General features: G+C 48.3%; 1 protein-coding gene across 2 annotated transcripts; it reads right to left on the bottom strand.

Annotated features, from left to right (window-relative positions):
• Nucleotides 1-4807: 4807 nt before the first annotated feature.
• On the bottom strand, nucleotides 4808-19070 carry rab22a (RAB22A, member RAS oncogene family). 2 transcript variants are annotated; one of them, XM_069179508.1, is made up of 8 exons: nucleotides 18756-19070; nucleotides 16308-16387; nucleotides 15982-16063; nucleotides 8268-8339; nucleotides 7756-7862; nucleotides 6612-6721; nucleotides 5580-5681; nucleotides 4808-5116 (listed from the first exon to the last, which is right to left on the bottom strand). In XM_069179508.1, exons 1-7 carry the CDS (start codon nucleotides 18789-18791, stop codon nucleotides 5584-5586), a joined length of 585 nt encoding a protein of 194 aa, XP_069035609.1. In that variant the 5' UTR covers nucleotides 18792-19070; the 3' UTR covers nucleotides 4808-5116; nucleotides 5580-5583. The 2 variants fall into 2 exon arrangements, with proteins under 2 accessions (XP_069035609.1, XP_006639721.1); XM_006639658.3 differs by having other exon boundaries at nucleotides 4808-5681.
• Nucleotides 19071-19138: the final 68 nt, after the last annotated feature.

The raw sequence follows: 19138 nt of genomic DNA, 5'->3' as shown, positions 1-19138 counted from the left end.
TCAGGACCAGCCCGAGATAAGGAACTTCAAGAGATTTCTTCAACATTGTTTATGTTTATGACTGACAATCTCCTTCACACAAAAAACACTACATATTGCAAAGCAAAAGCATCACATTTCATGCACAGAAGCTAAGCCAATGCGTTACTGCGCCTGATACAAGCGGTTAAATATTCTACAGCAGCTACGATATGAAGGCACCAGACCTGTTAGCATCACTACTGCAAACATGAGCGAAGCACACACGCTGTCGTACCACAGTGCTCGAACAACAGTTCACCGATGCAGAGCCGCCTTGCCCTTCCCAAAGGCAACACGGAAAACGGCACATCCAGGCTCAAATTCCAAAAGAATGAAGACTCGGATGTGCATCTTTTATCATTCCTCAACACACTGCACTGTTTTAACACGCTGATGAAAGGTTTGATCCGTAGCGGAAGGAAGCCTTTTGAAAGCAGGTTGGTTCCGATGGCTAAAAGCTGGTGATCACTGAGGCAGGAGCTCTCCACTCCTTCCCAACGCTTAACGATTCCCATACAGCCCCAGCAGAACACACTAGACAGCAGTGCTTTACTGCAAACTTGCTACACCTTACCAACAAAGTAAGCGATGATTCACAGACAACTGGACCAAAAAATAAGGAACCGAGTATCTAAAAAACAGAAGGCTTTGACTTTAAAGCACTTTCCAACACAGCAATATCAAGGGACATCTTTCTGCAGTCAGGCAGAATCACTAACAAACCTTTTAACTAAAGTGGTAACATTTTCACTACAAATGAAGCCTATTTATAACACCAAATTTGTATTCCGCTGAAAAAAAATGTCTCTTTTCCACACCTATATTAAATCTCTTGCTTGCACCTTTAAATTTTTAAAATGTAGCACTTCAGAAAGCTCAGCCGAAAGAAGATAACTGTTCATGGAGCAATTAAAATCATTATAATATTTCGCTCCTCAGTGTGCGTGCCCTGGTGTGACTGAATAAATAACCAGTCTGAAATCCACAAATAATTTAAGCAGAGAAGCATTTTTGACTGAAAGCTGATGTACCGTACAGGGAAGACTGACTCTCACTGGACTAGTTTGTACTTAAATCAGACCTTGCTCTGGGTTTGGATCAAAGTCCTGCTGTTGAGCCAGTGTCTTAAAGATGTGGCTCTAATGTGCTGCTGATAAAAAAAAGCAGCACTCCTTGGAATCCTGCTTGGAGTCAACTGCATTACCTTTGGAGACCTCTCATCTTCACCATGGCTCATTAAAACACATCTCTACACTGCCTCATCAGGAACAATCTGCACTGCTGAGGCGCTCAAAGGTCTACAGGGTGGCAAAGCATGAATGCAAGATATCACTGCACACTCACGACTTTAAAATAAAGCTTTACACAAAATCACAAAGTGCGAAACCAAAAGCCACAGACTGCCGCTCAAAAAGCATAGGTGGCTTATGTCCAGACATTAAAAATGACTTACAGCTTCACTAAAGAGTCCCTTTAAAAAATGGGTTGGTCCATCTGTGTGCAACATGCAAATAAAAAAGTCACATAAAAAACACATTTAAACAATCTGAAACTCTACTGGGTAGTTTTCTTTCCTGAAAAGACAGTAGAGGCTGGAGGCACACACTTCTCTTCAGGAGCACAAGGGCCTGTCATACTGCCTACACATGCTTGTCTGAACCACTGAGCCAAAACATGAGCTCCTTTCTGGTTTCTGCCTGTAAATAAAATAAAATTGCATTGACAAAAAAGAAGAAGTTGAAGCAGTGTCTAACATCAGCTCCACACGAGGTATGGCTACTGCGCTTCAATGCAGTTTCAGTTTCTGTGAGAAATGTATACAGGTGGAAACAGTGGTGGTTTGGGTTGCTTTAGTGTTAAAATTAATAACCTGATTACTATGTCAGATCCAATTGATAACATTTCCCGTTCAAACAGCATTCGGCATCTAAGGAAACGCATTATATTGAAAATCGATAGATATTCAATTACTCTCCCTTTGCTCTCATTAACAGAGCAACAACAACAATAAAAGCCATTCAGCAAAAGTAGGCCAGAAGAAAAGATCAAACAGCTCAGCTGAAAGGTGGAGGTCAGATGGAGGTCATACTTTCCCAGACTGCATTGTTGACCAAAGATGCATGATTTAAGGCAAGAATGACTCCACCACTGAAAAACATGTGAGCGTTTTTGTGGATCAATTCTTTAATTTCCACTTTCCAAGTAAAAGCTGTCCTCTGTCCCCACTTGCTGCAGAGCAACAATAACATCTCTTAAAACTAACCTTGCTTGAGAAATGCCCAGAAGACATTTCTTTTATCCTATTTAAGTGATTACAAAACCAATTAAGAAGCACCACACAGCATCATAAACAAGATCATTGTGTTACAGGGCTCTTGCGCTTGTATTTTCTTATTTTGAATGGGTTTTTTTTTTTGCTGAAAAGATGAAAATCCAGTTTTGCTGCAGAGCTTCTCACAGATATGGAGGGTTATAAATGCAGGGCTTTTTCCGTTAATATTCTCTAGCATGTCCTAATCTGTAATAATCAAAAGCTTGTTTCACAAGAAAACAGTGCAATAGCTCAGTGCTAAACTTCATCAAACAGCCATTGGCCTAGGTATGAAAACCACCTCAACAACAACAAAGCGAAAGGCATCTCCTTAGGGATAAGAGCTCCGGCACTTGGATACAGGGAACACTACAGGAAGAGCTGTAGGAAGAGCTGGGATAGACACGCCACTGGTTTAAAAAAAGTAACCAGCTCACAGGCGTAACTTCAACTTTTGTTATCCAGCCACCTTTCCATTTATTCACGCAGAACTGGAGGGGGCAACAGGCAGGCGTCCCTGCGGGCTCAGAAACTTGCTTAAAAAGGCTTTCAAGTGATATGAACAGTGTGCTGCATGTTAAGGTATAGGTATGACTGTAAAACAAATTAAGGTATGGTATTAAAACTATTTTTTCATCAATGTTTTAGCCTGCGAAGGACTGGCGTCCCATTCAGGCTGTCCCCTGCCTTGTAGCCGCTGCTTGCTGGGATAGACTCCGGCTCCCCTGCAGCCCTCACTTGGACGAAAAGGTTAGAAAACGGACGGATGGACAGGTCATTTGTAACCACAGGTGTACCAGAAAAAAGGGCGGAATTCATATTGCAGGAGCCTCTGAAACCTCCTAACAGCAGGAGAAAGCGTGGGTGCAGCAGGTGATTTGAAAAACTGGCTGGATTCTTCCCGAAACTTTTCTACTTTCCAGATACCGTACTTTGCTTTTCATCCCCGTCCAGCTCGTAAAATCAGTTTGGAGCTGGAGGGGAACTGACTTATTCTGTAAAAGAATAAGAAAGAGGTTTATAGGACAATTAAGGGACCAGCAGAAGCCCTCTAAACGCATTTCTCCTGTTTGAGGTGAACAAAAAACCCCGCAAGGGGCCAGAGAGGACCTCTGCCAGCGAACGCCGCGCAGCTGAAACAGGCTTTTTAAAAACATTAGCATGACTGACACAACGTAAAACGGGTTGGCTGCTGACTGGCTGGACCGCAGCCGGGTAATCCGTTCGCAGAATTCCAAAGCCTGGCTCGTTTGCCAACTAGTAAAACCGAAATGAGGAAAACATTCCAACCGCTGGAACAGAACCTGTGTCGCACACATGGCCGCCACCAGTCTCCTCTGCCGCCTTACGAGCTCGGCTCTGGCAGCCAGACCGCTGCTCCACGGTCATCAGTTCCAGTTCTGGTTTCCCTTAAAAGAAGACAAACTCAAGATGTTTCCAAAGTGTCCTTGTAAGTACATCACACAAAAACACCAGCCAACTGTACGGAAACCTTTTCAGTTGTTGCGACAGCAGAATAAATGTGCCTACTGACCTAAAACAGCCATGTGTCAGCTTGAAATCCTGGTTCCTCCTTGACGCGGGTGTGCTCCTCTCATGATCAGTTCTCATTGGAGCTCAGAAAGGTCGCAAGTGAGAGCAGGCCATTCAGCTCGTCTACACCCAGCTCGTTTGGGTACTTCTAGCTAATTATGTTGAAATTGGTTCAGTGAAGGTTCAGAGATAAACTCTGTGGCGAAAGCAATCGAGTCCAGTGAGACACGCCATGCCTGGCAGGCCAGTGGCCCAGTGAGCACGAGTGAGCATGATTGTGAGCAGGGAACAGCGTGAGAGAGACAGGCCGACTGGTGGGAGCAGTGAGCCCTTCCTATTGGCCTGTTCCCAATCCGGTCACTTAATCCAGCAGAGCCTCATGAAGAGGCGGGTCCTGGGGGCAGGGAGACCAGCAGACAGGAGTTGTAAATACAGAGGTTAAGTCTTATTAGCCGTTCCCATTTTTAAAAAAAATCTCTCTTGTCCCGAACACATGGAGAGACCCGGCCTGCCCACGAGCCATCGGGCCACCAAGCTGACAACAAGAGGGAATATTGGACGGCCACACCAAAACACAAAAGAAACAGACGATCCGGTCACACCCCGGCCTTTCCATGTTTGAACTTTTCCCCGCCCCACCCCGGCTCCCCTTGACAGTACACAATTATAAACTAATTCCCTTCTCAGTGGGAATTCCATCTTCCAGTCCTTCACAATTCAGTGCTGAAGTCCACCCCCTGCCTCATGGCTCAACCAGTATTTCCAGGGAAGTTCTTCTGCTGTAACCACGGGTGATGCAAGCCACGCCCCCAGTGACATCACGTCAGCCGCCTGCTACACCATGAGGGCACTCAGCTGCTACACTGCCACGCCCCCACTCCCAGCTTCCTGCCTGCACCCTTGCAGAGCACGGCACGCTTCTGAGGGCGGGAGGTGGGCGGGTCAGTCAGAGGATTTTTTTAATTAGCCATTAAATTAGTCTCTTTTCCCCAAAAGTACTTTGCCATACCGTGACACTTGCATGCAGGAGCAATTCATGCAGGCCTAATTACAGCTTCTTGTGGAAAAGAAACCCAGAAGATTTACAGGTGGAAAATTAAAAGGGGAAGGGAGTTTTGGCACAGTTCAATAATCCACAGTCATCTTGCGTTCTTCAAATTAAGCCAGCAGAAGAAAGCAGCACAGCTCATGGAGGAAAAGTGCTTCGAAAACCAGACCATCTCCTGCTGCCAAGACTTCAGTTTCTCTGAGCTGAATGGTAACAGCAGAAGAAAAAAAAGTCCACATTAGAGTTCCATTTTTTAAACTCTATAAGCACAATAAAACGAGATTTGCGGTTTTACGGGCCAGGAAGGCCTCATTGCTTCCTCGGTCTCTGGAAGGCCCAGTGCGGGCAGGAACACGCGAGCACTCTGGACAGATCTCGGGGGCAGACAGGGGTGAAGGCTGCTGTTTGTCATATCCTGCTCGTGGCTCCAGATGTGAAGTGGTAGGTGGGACAGCAACAGGTAAGGGCTCCCTGCTGCAGGACTACAGTGAAACAGAAACGCACAGGAGTTCCTGTGTCCCTCTGTGCTCTTCACCTCCTGGGCTCGCTTGGCTGAGGCTCGGCTCGTCTGTGCGTAGTGTGGAACCTCTCAATGGACACGCCCTGCGGACACACTCTCCCCGCCCCTCCCCTCCCCCCAGGGGGGCGAATCCCAGGGCCCCTCACTGTATCAGCAGCAACTGCGGCGAGACTCCGACGCCTGCCTCCGAAGTTTAAAGCCTTTCCCGGCTGCCCCCATGCTGGGATCGGTCACAGGGATCCTCTGACCTGAAGAGGATCGGAAGAAAGGATAATTATCAAACAGGCAGTGGCATTAACAAGTACTAGCACATAAGAAGCCAAACCTGAGAGCAGACTCCCTGAAGCCTTTCAGCGGTGAGTAGGCTGCTGTCCTATAAAAGCGTCTTTACTGCCTGTGTTTTTCTAGACCGGAACCCAACCATCCAAACAGGGGAAAGATGAAATACAAGCTCCCCCACTCCCCCGAATTCTCCTTCCGCACTACTACACTGGAATCACCCGGCTCCCCGCCACCCTAGGGATGCTCCAAGGCCTTTCTGAAGCACATCCCAGCTGGTCCTGGGAGGATGGTGAGGACACTGGACAGGTAGCACACGGCTTGGCCAAGCCCCTTGACACCGAGCACGCCTGGTGATTCAAAAATCTCAACAAAGTGGATCAGAAGAAGATTCACGCTGAGCGTAGCCGTGCACCAAATGCTAAGAGCGAGCATTCATTAGAAGAATCCCACTAATCACTGGGGGCAGACTGGGCAGGGACAGTCCAAGGGTGCAATGACACAAGACAGGCACAGCGTACTGGGTCAAAGCAAGCACCCCGAAGGCTGAGGAGAGGGAGCTCTTGGGATAACGAGGCACTTCGTTTCACTTCAAAAACAGCGTGAGGGTAACTAGATGCTCCAGCTGGCAGCCCGTTAGCAGGGTAACAGATCTGTTCCTCAGCTCGCAGTGTAACGTATACAGGGTGGGTGGGTGTAGGCTTGCCTCTGACAGCCTGCCAGCGCACAGCACAGGGAGTGTAATCTCACTAGCACAGCTGCGGCGCTGCTGGCCTCAGAGGGATTAATTATGAAATAAATAAATAAAAACGAGTATCTAGAGCCTCATCTTCAGTATGATTTTGTTTGCAGGGTTGGCGAGAACAAAATGGGTTTTAATCCCCCTAGGCAGTACTTACTTATCTCTATAAAGAGCTCGTTAATGTTAATGGCGTTTTTGGCACTGGTTTCCACAAAGATGGCATGAATGGAGTCAGCGTAGTCCTTGGCTTCCTTTTCTGGGACTTCTCTGAGAAGAGAGAGTGAAAGACAACAGATGCAGAGAGAGAGAGACAAGACCGGCCCGCGGTTTCCCGCCACTCCTCTGCCCACACCCCACCCCTGCCCCCCTGCCCCCGTCCGGAACCCGGGGCCCGCCTGCTCCCGCCCTCTCCGAGCTCCCAGCTGGAGCGCCTGACGAAGCCAAGTGGACGGCAGACCCCGCCCGCCCCAGGGGGGCAGCCGCTACGCCCCACGTGCCCCCCGCCCCCCCAAAACAGGCCTGTGAGAAAGGCAACCCTGACAGGCGAGTAGGGCAGAACAAAGGGAGACGGCGGGCGATCGGCGACAGTCAACACGCTGCGGGTGTAAAGGGGAAAAAAAAAGGAAGGAAATTCTAAACCTCATCAATAATAACTCTGCGCAAAAGCCTAACTACTGATCTATCTGACCTCTGCGTAATATATGCATCAGAAACAGAAAAGGCAAACCGGCAAACTCCTCACTTTTGTTTCCGGAGCCCACAAAGGGACAGTGTAGCCCCAGTGCTTTATTCTCCCCTGAGCGCCCGGTAACGCACGGTGAGGCGCGGCACCCACGGGTCTCCAGACCCCCGATGCTGCGGAACAGCTCGGAGACAGTAGAAGAGATGGGAGGGCACACCGGGGACGAGGAGGTCAGACTGAGACCCCAGAAGAGGAGGGACTGGCCAGGGACCCAGCTGGAGCCCAGCCTGGGGCTCAAGCAGGTCAGCCCCACCCAAGCGGGATCAGAGAATAACTATATGCCAGCTTGCAGCCCACTGTTAGAAGGAAGCCCCTAGCAAGCAGAATTTATTAAGGGCATTTAAGGAGCTGTGGCTTATTCTATGGATGAGGCCAGAAAGTACCCTAAATAACTTTCTGAGCACCTGACAACAGCAGTATATTTAGACAAATGAGTAAGCAGTGGACCCGGAAATACCCCAAGGTGCTTGGTATTCGCCTGAACCCAGCTGGGGTCAGGAGCTGTGGTTCGGGGGCGGAGAGGAAGAGCCTGAAAGAGAAACGGAGGGGGGTTCCTTACCTGGCGTCGGTGAGGTCGCACTTGTTCCCCGCGATGGCCACCACGATGTTCGGGGGGCCGTGCTGCCGGAGCTCCTTCACCCAGTTCTTCAGCGTCTGGAAGGACTCCTGCGGCACAGAAGAGGCCGTCTGGTCACCCGGCCCCGCCCACGGAGAGCGCGCTCGCACCACACGGGAGGGACGCTGGACACCGCCCCAGCGCCGGGTCTGCAGCCGGCTGGCACGCGGGCCCGCACAAAGCTCGGCCCTGCACGTCACGCAAGACGGTCGTGCGGAATTTCACTACATTAAGGGATCTCACGCTTCAGTGTTCGAAAAAACAATCACACAGAAAGAGCCTTGTTTTGCCTTCTGCCCAGTGCTGCAGAAGAAGTGGGTGGGTAGGCCAGGGGTAAACGAAGAGACGGCAATGGGGGAAAAAAAGGCCATAAAAAACTTGCAGGTGTGCATGACATGACGCGTGACACGTGGAAAAAAAAGACCTGGGACTGAGGGGAACTTCGAAAGCGTTACCTCTTTAGTGATGTCATAGACGATGATGGCCGCCGCAGAGCCCCGGTAGTACATTGGCGCCAAGGCTCTGAACTGGGGGGAACAAAGAGAGAGAGGGCCGACATTAGCAACGCGGTACACCGCGGCGCCGGGAGGCGGCCAGAGGGCGGCGCCCATGAGGAAGAGGGGTGCGGACACCAGACGTCACGCCACGTGCCGGACAGCTCAAGGAAGCTCCCCTCGCATCTCGCGGAAAACTTCAACATTCTAAAAAGGCATCGGAAACTCAGCCCAGACCTTTATTTCAGATTCAGCAAAGGAGGCTTAAGACCATGGGGGCATCCAGGGATTTCTGAAGCGGCCCAGTTGTGCTGGGGATGCGGAGGCACAGCAGGGCATGTGAGGCCCAGTCTCAATGGGGCTCTGCAGCCATCAGGCTGCTGACAACCAGATGAGCAAGGTGGGCCAACAAAAACAACCTCCCGGACGCCAAGGACAGAGGATGTGTTAAACCGTCAGTAAGAAAAATAAGACGCCTGTCCAACATATGAGCATCAACCCCCTTCAGCACATCTGAGCTGCATTCAGCAACGAATCCAGACGGAGCCTCTTCCTGAGTGCATAAGACTCCTGCAGCCTCAGTCCCGGCACCGAAAGTGAAGGTAGCAGCAGACAGAGGATACACAAGGAGGAGAGTTGAGGCAATAACATTTCTCTTGAAGGCTCTCCTGAAATAAGCCAGGGGACCAGGCAGCACTTCAGGTGAAGGAGCTGTAAATTAATACTTGGTTAATGCATTATTAAGCACTGATAAAATATCACAGGAGGGATATTAAAAGTGAATACTACAAAAGCCTAAAGAAATCAGCATTTTAAAACTACTTTATAATGTACAGCTTCTTAAAAATCTAGGCTACAGAATATTACTAAAGCACCAATAAAAAAAAATAATAGATTAATAGAAGATTTACAACATTGACAGCTTGAATTCTTATAGCTGTGAACTGGGCATTTTATTAAATTACAGATGCTTTCAGATAAAAACCGTAAGTATTGCTCTAGTTTAAAAAAGAGTTAAAAAGATTGCCCAGAAACAAATCTGCTAAAAAAAAAAAGAGTAATTTTTAAAGCAAGGAGAATCTTTTTTGATGAGCAACTCCGACTACCCCTTCCAAAATAAATAAATACACAAAACCGCATTCAACTGTGATGATTGGTGTGATGTTTTATTAGGGAACAACTGAAACCAAAACGCTGCAGCAGGACACAGCTAAGAAAAAGAAATTCTATTAAAAGCCACAAGGAGCTCACTGTTTCTGGTCAGAATGCCAATTACCGTTTCTTTCCCTGTAATAAATTTCACCTTTCAAGCACTCTGGTGGAAGTAGTGTGGGACTGCCTGGGGTACAGCCTGCCTCACATGTGGATCCAATTACGACAGAGAGGAGCGCAAAGTGTCAGACTTGCTTGGAGATGCAGTATTTATGGAACTACAGATATTTAGCTCGGATCCAAGTTTGTGAAAAAGCATTCTGCTCTGTCGCTTTAAAGACGGTACTAAAAACTAGCCTGTGTGTAATTGTCCATGCCCAGAGTGTAAAAATACAGCCCCGAATTACACCAGTTCTTGGAAGATTTTTTTTCTCTTTTCGCTATAATATTTTCCAAAGCTTTCAGCTGGGCTGGCTTTAAAATAGCAACGCAATTAAGTGAATGCCAGGTTTAAGACTCCTAAATCAATTGCACATTTCAAAGATGATTTTTTTCTCCCCCTGCTTTCGATAACGAAGTAAACAATTTCAGCAGTTAAGGTTTCCCCGCGTCAGCACTCTCAGTGCCGTTCTGCCCCGCCTGAGGTCAGAGGTCACAGTGGAGGTGGGGCAGGGCTCTCGATTTGTGTTTCCCGGACCTCCACCGGACAGCCCAGATTTTCCTGTATACGACTGTAAAATGCACATTTTCACCTTGCAAGATTCCCTTGGAGAGGAACATGTTAAGTGCTGCATTCTCAAAAATTAATGTAGTGCACTTTTAGAGCAGCATTTCACCCCCCACAACTGTATTACGAAATAAAAAGACAAAGCCCTCATGTTTTCTGACGCTAACTTGAACTGATGGCTTCTAAAAGGGCCTGCCTCTCCGCGAGACTTAAAAATAGTCCCCATCAAGGCAGTCTCAGTTGCATGAAAATGCTTGAAAATATGCATGGGCAAGGCAGCCTCAGTTCCACTCAAATAAACCCATGAGAGGAATCCACGACACCTCGAGCCTCGATGATTCTAAGCATGGAAAACAATTCAGAGAGCAGTGTCCCGTGTCAAGATCTCTGCCCCCCAGAGGCGCTGGACTGAGGGAGTGCGCCCTTCCTGTAGCAAGACCAGATGAGATCTCCACCCTCCTGGTGACTCAGGATGCTCCCAGTGCGGAGCAGGCAGGTAACAGGAAGTTACATTCCGTGTTTCGCCGCGGCCTTGCGGAAGAAGCACACTTAATTCCGATTTGAAAACTATCATTTTGGAGATGCAGGATGGAAAGTATTAAACTTTTTAAAGCTAGCATGTACCTTCTAATGATTTGTGATGCTGGACCTCTAATCTAACGGGTGGGTAGCTGCGTCAGCATGCGTAGGCTGCAGAGGAACAAGTAATAGGTTTATTCCATGCTGAAAAAAAGAAGAAAGAGAACACAACGTTTCGGCCGTGGAGCCTTCTTCAGGTGAAACGTTGTGTTCTCTTTCTTCTTTTTTTCAGCATGGAATAAACCTATTACTTGTTCCTTTGCAGCTCTAATCTAACAGACTGACAATCACTGTGGTTGTATGAAACCCTGGAAGAGAACACGATCCGATGAGACCGTTTTTGGCAAAACCCAAACAGAAAAAAAAAATTCTCTCAGCCGAACTCAGGAACACTAGAGCTCCCCTAAGGAACCTTTGGGCTTATTAAGTGTTGACAGAAACATGGAAGCCATCAGAGGAACCTGCCAGGGAACCAGGGCTGCAGAGAGCACAGCCTCTAATTTGCAACAATGGGACACAGCCAGGCAGGGATTGCAGCAAGACCTGTGTGGTCTCCCCAGACTCCCCCTGCTGCCACCCCGCTGGCTCTCCGCGCACACCCACGAGCTGCACCACAACCATCTGGCCCCCGACGAGCTAGAAAAACCTTCCAACCTTTTCAAAAGCGTGCTCAGATGAATTACGGAATTACGAGACTGGCATCTCATGAAAGACCTTCTGTTATTTCAGGAATGTACCGGGAGTCTGGTTCTTCTCTGAAAACGGAGCGAGTGTCTATTGGGGCTTCCAACACGCTGTAAGGTATGGTACACAGCGCACTGCGCAAGGCAGGGGGAGATAATGTTCCTTCTCCTTATCCCCCTCTGCACCATCCCCTGTTGTGTGTGAGGGGGGTGGTTGTGGCTGGTTGCTCCAGAGCTTTAATCTCATCCCTGCTGGTTTGTTTGCTTTAGCACAGTGCATCTCCTACCTACTTCAAACTATTGTTGTTGTTGATGACGACAGGCACCAGGTCTCAACAGCATACAAATGCAAAGATCTCTTCATTCCCCCAGCTGCTGCAGCTGGGTCAACTCATCGTGCATGAAGACGGGAGAAGCCATGCAGCAGGGGCCGGAGACAGGAGGCCTCTCCTGTTCGACAGGACTAGGACTGGGACTGGGACTCTCTCCCAGTTCAGCACTTGGACGTGCAAGACAAGGTGGGCGACGCACTTGCACAATTCCATTAATCCCACCCATGCGGGGGAGACTCCAGCAGAACAGACCGGCCATCCCGGCTTCCTCTCTCCGAGCTCCGTGGGATCAGCGCTACACACAGAGGCCGGCCTGTCCTCTGGGTTGCAGGGTGGAAAAAAAAAAAAAGAGAGAGAAAAGCGGAAAGATGGCAGAAGGATGGAAAGTGATTCTGAAGTGATGAAATGAAGAGCCACTGCCAAGCACAGCGACAGCCTTACCAGGAACTGACTGGTTTCTTTAAATCTGAGCCCAGATTCTTCCAGCACTAGCATCGCTTTTGGCTGCCTCGTTAATCAAGCTTGATTCATTTTTCCCGCAGAAACAGCAGATTTCGCGGAGGCTGTGTCAGTTTCCCCCCGGCGTGCCAGGGAGGAACACCCTGCGCCGGCCAGGCAGAGGCTCCCGGGGAAGAGCGGGCTCCACGCCTCCGCCGACGCGGGGAGAGTGGGGGGCGACAGCGGGCCGCAGCTCGTCGGGAGCTCGCCTCCTTCGCGCACGCTGGGGGGACCGGCCCTGTGCTCCGCAGGCGGCCTTTCCCTCTCTCTCTCTCGCGTTACAGAGATGAAAACTGACACGGGGAGGCGAAGAAGGCTCGGAGAGATAAAAATAACCTTCACTGTGCACATACTGCTCGTACAAATGCGAACTTCCTAGTTGTACACAAAGCACGCGCAGTGCCACCCTCTCCGTTTTGTCGCCCCCTATGCCACAGACCCTGACAGGCAGCGCTAGGGGAACGCGCACGCGCTCAGATCACAGGGGAGCTAGGGACACTTGCTGCCTGGGCCTCCCGTCTCAACAGGCAGGTCTCCCCTCAGGATTCCCAGGACAGAATTAGGCAGGCTGGATCAAAAAGAGCTGCTTGCTATGTAAGGAAAGGCATTCTTGCGCGAGCAGAGAATGCTCTCTGTGGTATGTTAACCGTCGTACTACTGTCAGGAGGAACACAGCAGTTCTGCAGCCTGTCTTCAATACCTCATCCTCCTTTCACTACACAACACATGGCCCCCCGCTCACAGCTGGAGTCTGGTTTTTATTACGAAATGGATTTTTCAGCTTTTTTTTAATATAAAAACAAAACACACAGCCAAGCCTGAAATGACTAACATGACCTTGTTTTCTTTTTTTGGGCTTTGCATGAAAGTGTGCGCTTTGTAAACACTGTAAATCATAAAGAAGTGAAATGCATAATTTCCATAGCCTCATGGTAAGCCTGTTCTCACAAACTGGGACACGGACCTGAAAAACTAGCAGCGAGAAATCTGATACATGGGTTCCTGGTTGCAATGCATCGTGATGCGCACACACCTTGATCTGTTATCTCCTCAACCCTTCAAAACCACCAGAGACAGACAAGGTGCTTGTCTGGCAGTTGTTGATGTTGGCTGACCATTGGGCAACTGGGAGATCTGTATGCCCGTGTCTGAGCGAATACCTATGACAAAAGCTTTCAATTGGCTGAACAACAGTAGCAACAGCAGAAGCAGTTCTGTTTGTAGTTCTCACTCTTGTACTTTTATATGTTTTGTTCACCCTAAAGGATCATCAGGTGCTGCACACATAAGAGGGGCCACATTTCATCCACTCTCCTGAGCCGGAAGCCCCATTAAACAGCAGATGAGGCCAAGGAAAGAGAAACTGCTTCACCAACTGAACCAAAAGGTAAATTTTAGCAAGCCAGTTTATCCAAAACCGGACTGAAATTTAGCCAGAATGCTGGAAATAACACCTTTACTCTTACCAAGAGTGCGAGGGAAATCTTCCAACACCCGAGTAGTTAGGATCACGGTTTAACCTCTCTTCCAAAAGACTATTCTGGGGCACTGGTTTGGAAATTCTGGTTCTGGGGGAAGATCGCCACCTGCTGGTCGGCCACCACTTACAGCAGCAACCTGGTTTTCCAACCTTTCCTTTGGAGGTCTCCCTGACCGGGCCCAGCCCTGCTCAGCTACTGAGGTCCGACGAGGTCAGGCTACAGGGTGGTAACACAGTGGCGGGCAGGAACGGGGCTCAGTCCTCGCTCACCCCAACACCACGTCAGCGCTTTGAGACCCTCGTCTTCTGACGGCTGACTATGAACGATCATCTTTATTTTTCAAAACATAAATGAATGGCTAAGACACAAAGGTACCAGCTGCGAGTACAAGAACAGAGTAACCATTTCCGACACCCACTTTAAAGGCAGTACTTAAGTGCCAACCGTTATAAATCTTGGGGGTGCTGAAAAACCTTTCACTCGGGCTTAGCAAAGAAGGGATGAGTCAGCACAAACTGTTGATTCATACAGCTGCGGCCGGCGCTTTCCTGAAGAAGTTTATTTTTATTTCCCTTTGATCCACAGCTCACTGCCCCTCTCAGTGACTGACCAGGCGCTGGACGATGACAAGACCAGGGATTACAGAAGCTGCTGGAGTTTTTCCCAAGTCATTTATTATCTACACTTTTGTAACATAATAAGATTTACTGTTTGTAATCTAGTTCTCTCTATTCAGGTTCTTTTCTTCCTCATTCCTGAGCGGTGTGGGCAGTATACCTGTATACAAGCTGCCACAATGGCGGACTGCTTTGAAAAGGCCAGGACCTCCTTCTTAGACAAAGTCCTCAATCCTGGCTATTTCCTGTATATGCTCACAAATACCTGATACCATGTTGCGGTTGATAAATACTTAAGAACTACTGGTGAGAAGAATGAGTAGAACAGAAGGCAGAACTTTGATTCAACCCTCTTTATAAAAATAAATTCTCTCAGTGCTTTTTAAACATGTCCCTCCATAAGACCACGGTCAGCAATGAGAAGAGGCTGGCAGCCCACCCTGGCTGTTTGATCCCAGGGTCTCATCCAGCCACTTCCGGACAGACAGGCCGCCGGCTTCACCAGTGTGGCTGCGGAGCTTGTTGCAAGCCTTTGTGTACGGAGGAGCCTCCTGTCCTTCCTTTTAAAAGGACTCCCGTGCTTTGTGCTTGTGCGGTCCAGTTTGTGCTTCGCCGTGAATTCACAAAAACATCTCTCGTCTCTCAGCCTATTCCAGTGACACTTGTTGCATCTTTGCCCAGATTCAGCCTCCAGCTGCGAGCCCAGCTCTCAGTGCTGCAGCGCAGTGCCACGGGTAGATGGCGCTAACACACCACTTTCAAACACAGCAATAAAACCCAGCCCTTCCAATCTGCCTCTGGCTCGCTTTAGAGAGAAACGTACCTTGCAGACCGGCAAAAAGACACGATACATAATACGTTAAACACAACATGAATCAGTTAACAAAATTGTTTCAATAAATTTGGTAAATAAAATCTAGCTGTGTGCAGAAACAGCCGGGTGGCCTAAAATGAAGTTACATCCACAACAATCTATTTGTCACACAAGTGCAAAAAAATAGCTCTCAAGTGTAAATTATATTTCTACTTTCCAGGACATATGGGAAGAAATTAAGCCTTAGCCCTCCCTAGCCTCTCCAACACCCAAGTGGAACTGGTCAGGATATCACCCTGTTACCCTGCTTAAAATCCTTCAAACCCAGACTCAAAACCTTTTTCTTTAGAAGGGTCTTTACTCAACTGGTTCTGTTCTTTACCCCTCTGCTCCTACTGTATTCAGTACCACCATCTGCTGTCTCCTCTCACTGTGTATATGTTGTTGTTTTTTATTGTTGCTGTTTTCATTCTGTAAAGCGCTTTGAGAAGCCACCTTTAAAGGCGACATACTAAATAAAGTTTATTATCATTATTATTTTGCTTCAATGCCATGAACCAAAAACAAAATGCATATTTGGTGTATTTGACCTGTTTCCTGATCGAGCGCACAAAGCTCCTGCAGGGTGAGACTGAGACTGTGACTAGCAGCCGACAGAGAGCCGGAGTGTGAAAGGAAGCTGGCGTGCGCAGAGATGAGCTCAGATAAGATGAAAAGCTGTTGCACAACACCGTGCCCTCTGCAGCCAGGCTCCGGGAGCGCTGCTGAAACCTGGACCCATGCAGTACGTACCCTCTCCTGGCCCGCGGTGTCCCAGATCAGGAATTTGTGAAGCTCGTTCTGGTACTGGACGGTCTTCGTCATAAAGGACGCCCTGCAAAGCACACACAGCGCCTTTACCGCAGGCCCGTCCCCTCCCCACTCACACCTGCAGCTCAGCCGGCACAGCTGCATTCCTGCGCTTCCAGTGGCAATGCCAAGGACATTTTTGACACCTTCTCAAAGTAAGAAGCAGCACAACAGCATTGCAAGGGATTAAACTACAAGAAAGGCATTTAAAAAAAAACAACTGGAAAGCGCCATGTTGATTTGTCCCACAGCAGATGTCAAGAACTTACCCAATAGTCGGGTTAATGTTGGGGTCAAAGCTGTCCTCCACAAACCTCCAAACAATGCTGGATTTTCCTACCCCTGTGTCCTGTAGCAGGAACAGAAACAAACAAACTGTCAGCAGAGTAAAGGAAAAGGTGAAGGTAAATTCCCCGCTGAAAGGTAGAACGAAGAAACGCAACGTTTTGGCTTTTCGGGTGACCACACCTGGAGACGCCCGACAGCCATTTCCTCTGTCCACTCTCCAGCGGGGAACTTACCTTCGCACATTCCCCGACAGCCAAAGCATGCCGACGCAGCTCCCTGCTCAAACGTCTACATGGGAGGCACGCGTACAGCGTTATGAAAAATAACGTCTGAGCGCAAGAATACGCGCATGAATGATTTTTTAATCGCCTACAAAAATCAAAGAGCGCTGCTCAAATGAGGAGGCTGGTGTTAAATAAGCTGTGTGTGCTCCCCACTCACAGGCCCCAGTGCAGGAACCACATGGGGATTCACCCATCTGTCACCACCCACGGCCCACCTCACTCAGCGCGAGGGGAGGAGAGCAGTTCTCCACCCGAGGACACCAGCCACACTGCCCTGGACCAGGAGGGATGCGGGGATGTCCTGAAGGCACGGACACAGTCAGCCCGGTGAACTTCCCCAGGACGAACAGGGCAACTTGAACTAGAGGGCGCAAGTGGAAGTGTTTAAAACCCATTCATTTGTCAGCACAAAGAGCTGAGGCAGAATGTCAAGGATGATACCCTGGCTTGACAAGCAAGATCCTAGGATCCATTAGCCATTAAAAACGAAATAAGCTGGATGGGCTGAAGTCTCCTTGAAATCGTAACCTTAATAAGCTCATGGGCAGTCTAACTGGACCACCTTTGCTACAATTAGTTCAATTAAGTAATTATGGGACAGAGCCACCCCGGAAGCTGGGCATCCATCATGCAGACTGGACGTCCAGCGCAGATCTTTGACACAGCAAGGTGTTTTTGATCAAATAATTAATCAGCCGTTAGAAGAAATGAGAGTGGGGAGCTGCATCAGCTTGCGAAAGGCAGCAAAGGAATAGGTAAAGGTTTACTTCGTGCTGAAGGCAGGAGAAACGAGACAACGGATTTCCTTTCCCCAGCCCTGCACTACAACAGGAATGGACAACCCTGGTCTGTATGGAAGGGAAGTGCCTGCAAGTACTGCTGGTGCTCTTCAGTTAGCAACTAATTAAGCCCTAATGAGGTGTATGTGTGGGGGGATTCCAACTGAACCAATTATATCTCAGCAGAGGTCCAAAAACACAGTCTTACAGGTTTTCCATCCACACTGAGAGGGTGGCCAGACAGCAGACACCGTCTCTACCACTTCCTGTACTGACATGCACTGAGAAGAGGCGGGGGGGGGTAGTTTCCTCTCTACACCCTGAAGCTCCAGCTAAAAATACAACTCACCCAAGAGAGGCAGCTAAACTACGAGCAACTCTGTAGCAGTCAGGGAAAAATATAACCTTTCATCCCCTACTGCTTCTGAAACCCTTCACAAACATTCACAGCTCCAAAGTCAAAACTGCAAAGTTAAAAATGCCAAAACACTTGAGAACAAGAAAGGAAAATTCAGCATTCCACAGCACACCAGCTAATTACTGACTGGCATCCCTAGAATTATTTTTGCACACGAATGCTGACACTTTGGAAGGTCCAGTTAAAAATAGAGACAATACAGCCTCACACGTAACTCTAATGGCAACTACAAAATGACACACAGATGTTGAAGTACAACTGTATGACAATCATGTCTGTGCCATTTTGCCCCAGTGTTTAGACTTACACCACTGAATGGAATGAATCAGTTGAGCTTCCAGCCCTCGACCCAGAAATTGCCTTCACCCCCATAGTGCTCCAGACTGAAATAATGAACTCTGACCATGTAAAGCAGCCAGAATCCTGCCCCCATGACAACGCCGTGCTTTAAAAACTGAAAAACGAGTTGTGAACTAGTTGTGAACGTAAACATTTCAAGACGTCCAGGTAGGGAGCTGCGTCAGTGTGCGCAGGCTGCAGAGATACAGATAAAGGTTTATTCCCAGCTGGAAGGAAAAGAAAAGCGACACAACGTTTCGGCTGTGGAGCCTTCTTTAGGTGTGTCAATATATCAAGACGTTGTTTCTCATGGACTGTGGAAAAGCTGCGGATACCACCTAATTTGATGCCCACGAAAGCTAGCAAACCGGAATGTTTATCAGCGCTCCCTTAACAGTCCTTAACATGTTTATCAGCTTTCAGATCATAGACGGTTAATAGCCGGATTTCAGATAACATCAAATCTGATGGCCAGAACGGCACACTCGTCTGTTCAGGGTATCGATAGTTATCGGCTACATAGGTAATGCAGGGTAAGTGTCAGATTCCCCCGTCAATTACATATAAACAAACGGATGTACAAATAGATGCCGAAAATCCATTGCTTACCCCAAGAAGGCAAACTTTCAACTCTCTCAGCGCCATATCGATCTCGGAAAGAATAAAAACTTTATCAACATTCCAACGGTATGAAACCTGCAATCCCGACTCCACCCAATAGGACACAGCTGAAAACGTTTTTTTTTGGGGGGGGGGTGAAAAAATTAAAAATAAAACAAAAAAAATCAATGTAGGTCTTTACGTTGCCAAGCTAGAAAGCATCTTTTACGGTTGTTTCGATCTCGAATGATTTCTTTGAGTTGGTTGAGACTGTAGCAGCAGCCGCCATCTTGGACAGCCCTCTCCCGGTCACATGACCGGGGAGGAATTTTATTTAAAAAAAGACAACGATGCGCATTATTATTTTCGTCCAGTGTGATCGTTTTCGAATT

Source organism: Lepisosteus oculatus, chromosome 16 (genome assembly GCF_040954835.1).
Source record: "Lepisosteus oculatus isolate fLepOcu1 chromosome 16, fLepOcu1.hap2, whole genome shotgun sequence".
NCBI classification, from domain to species: domain Eukaryota; kingdom Metazoa; phylum Chordata; class Actinopteri; order Semionotiformes; family Lepisosteidae; genus Lepisosteus; species Lepisosteus oculatus.
The sequence above is the reverse complement of the archived record's forward strand: the minus strand, read 5'-3'. Positions and strand labels throughout refer to the sequence as shown.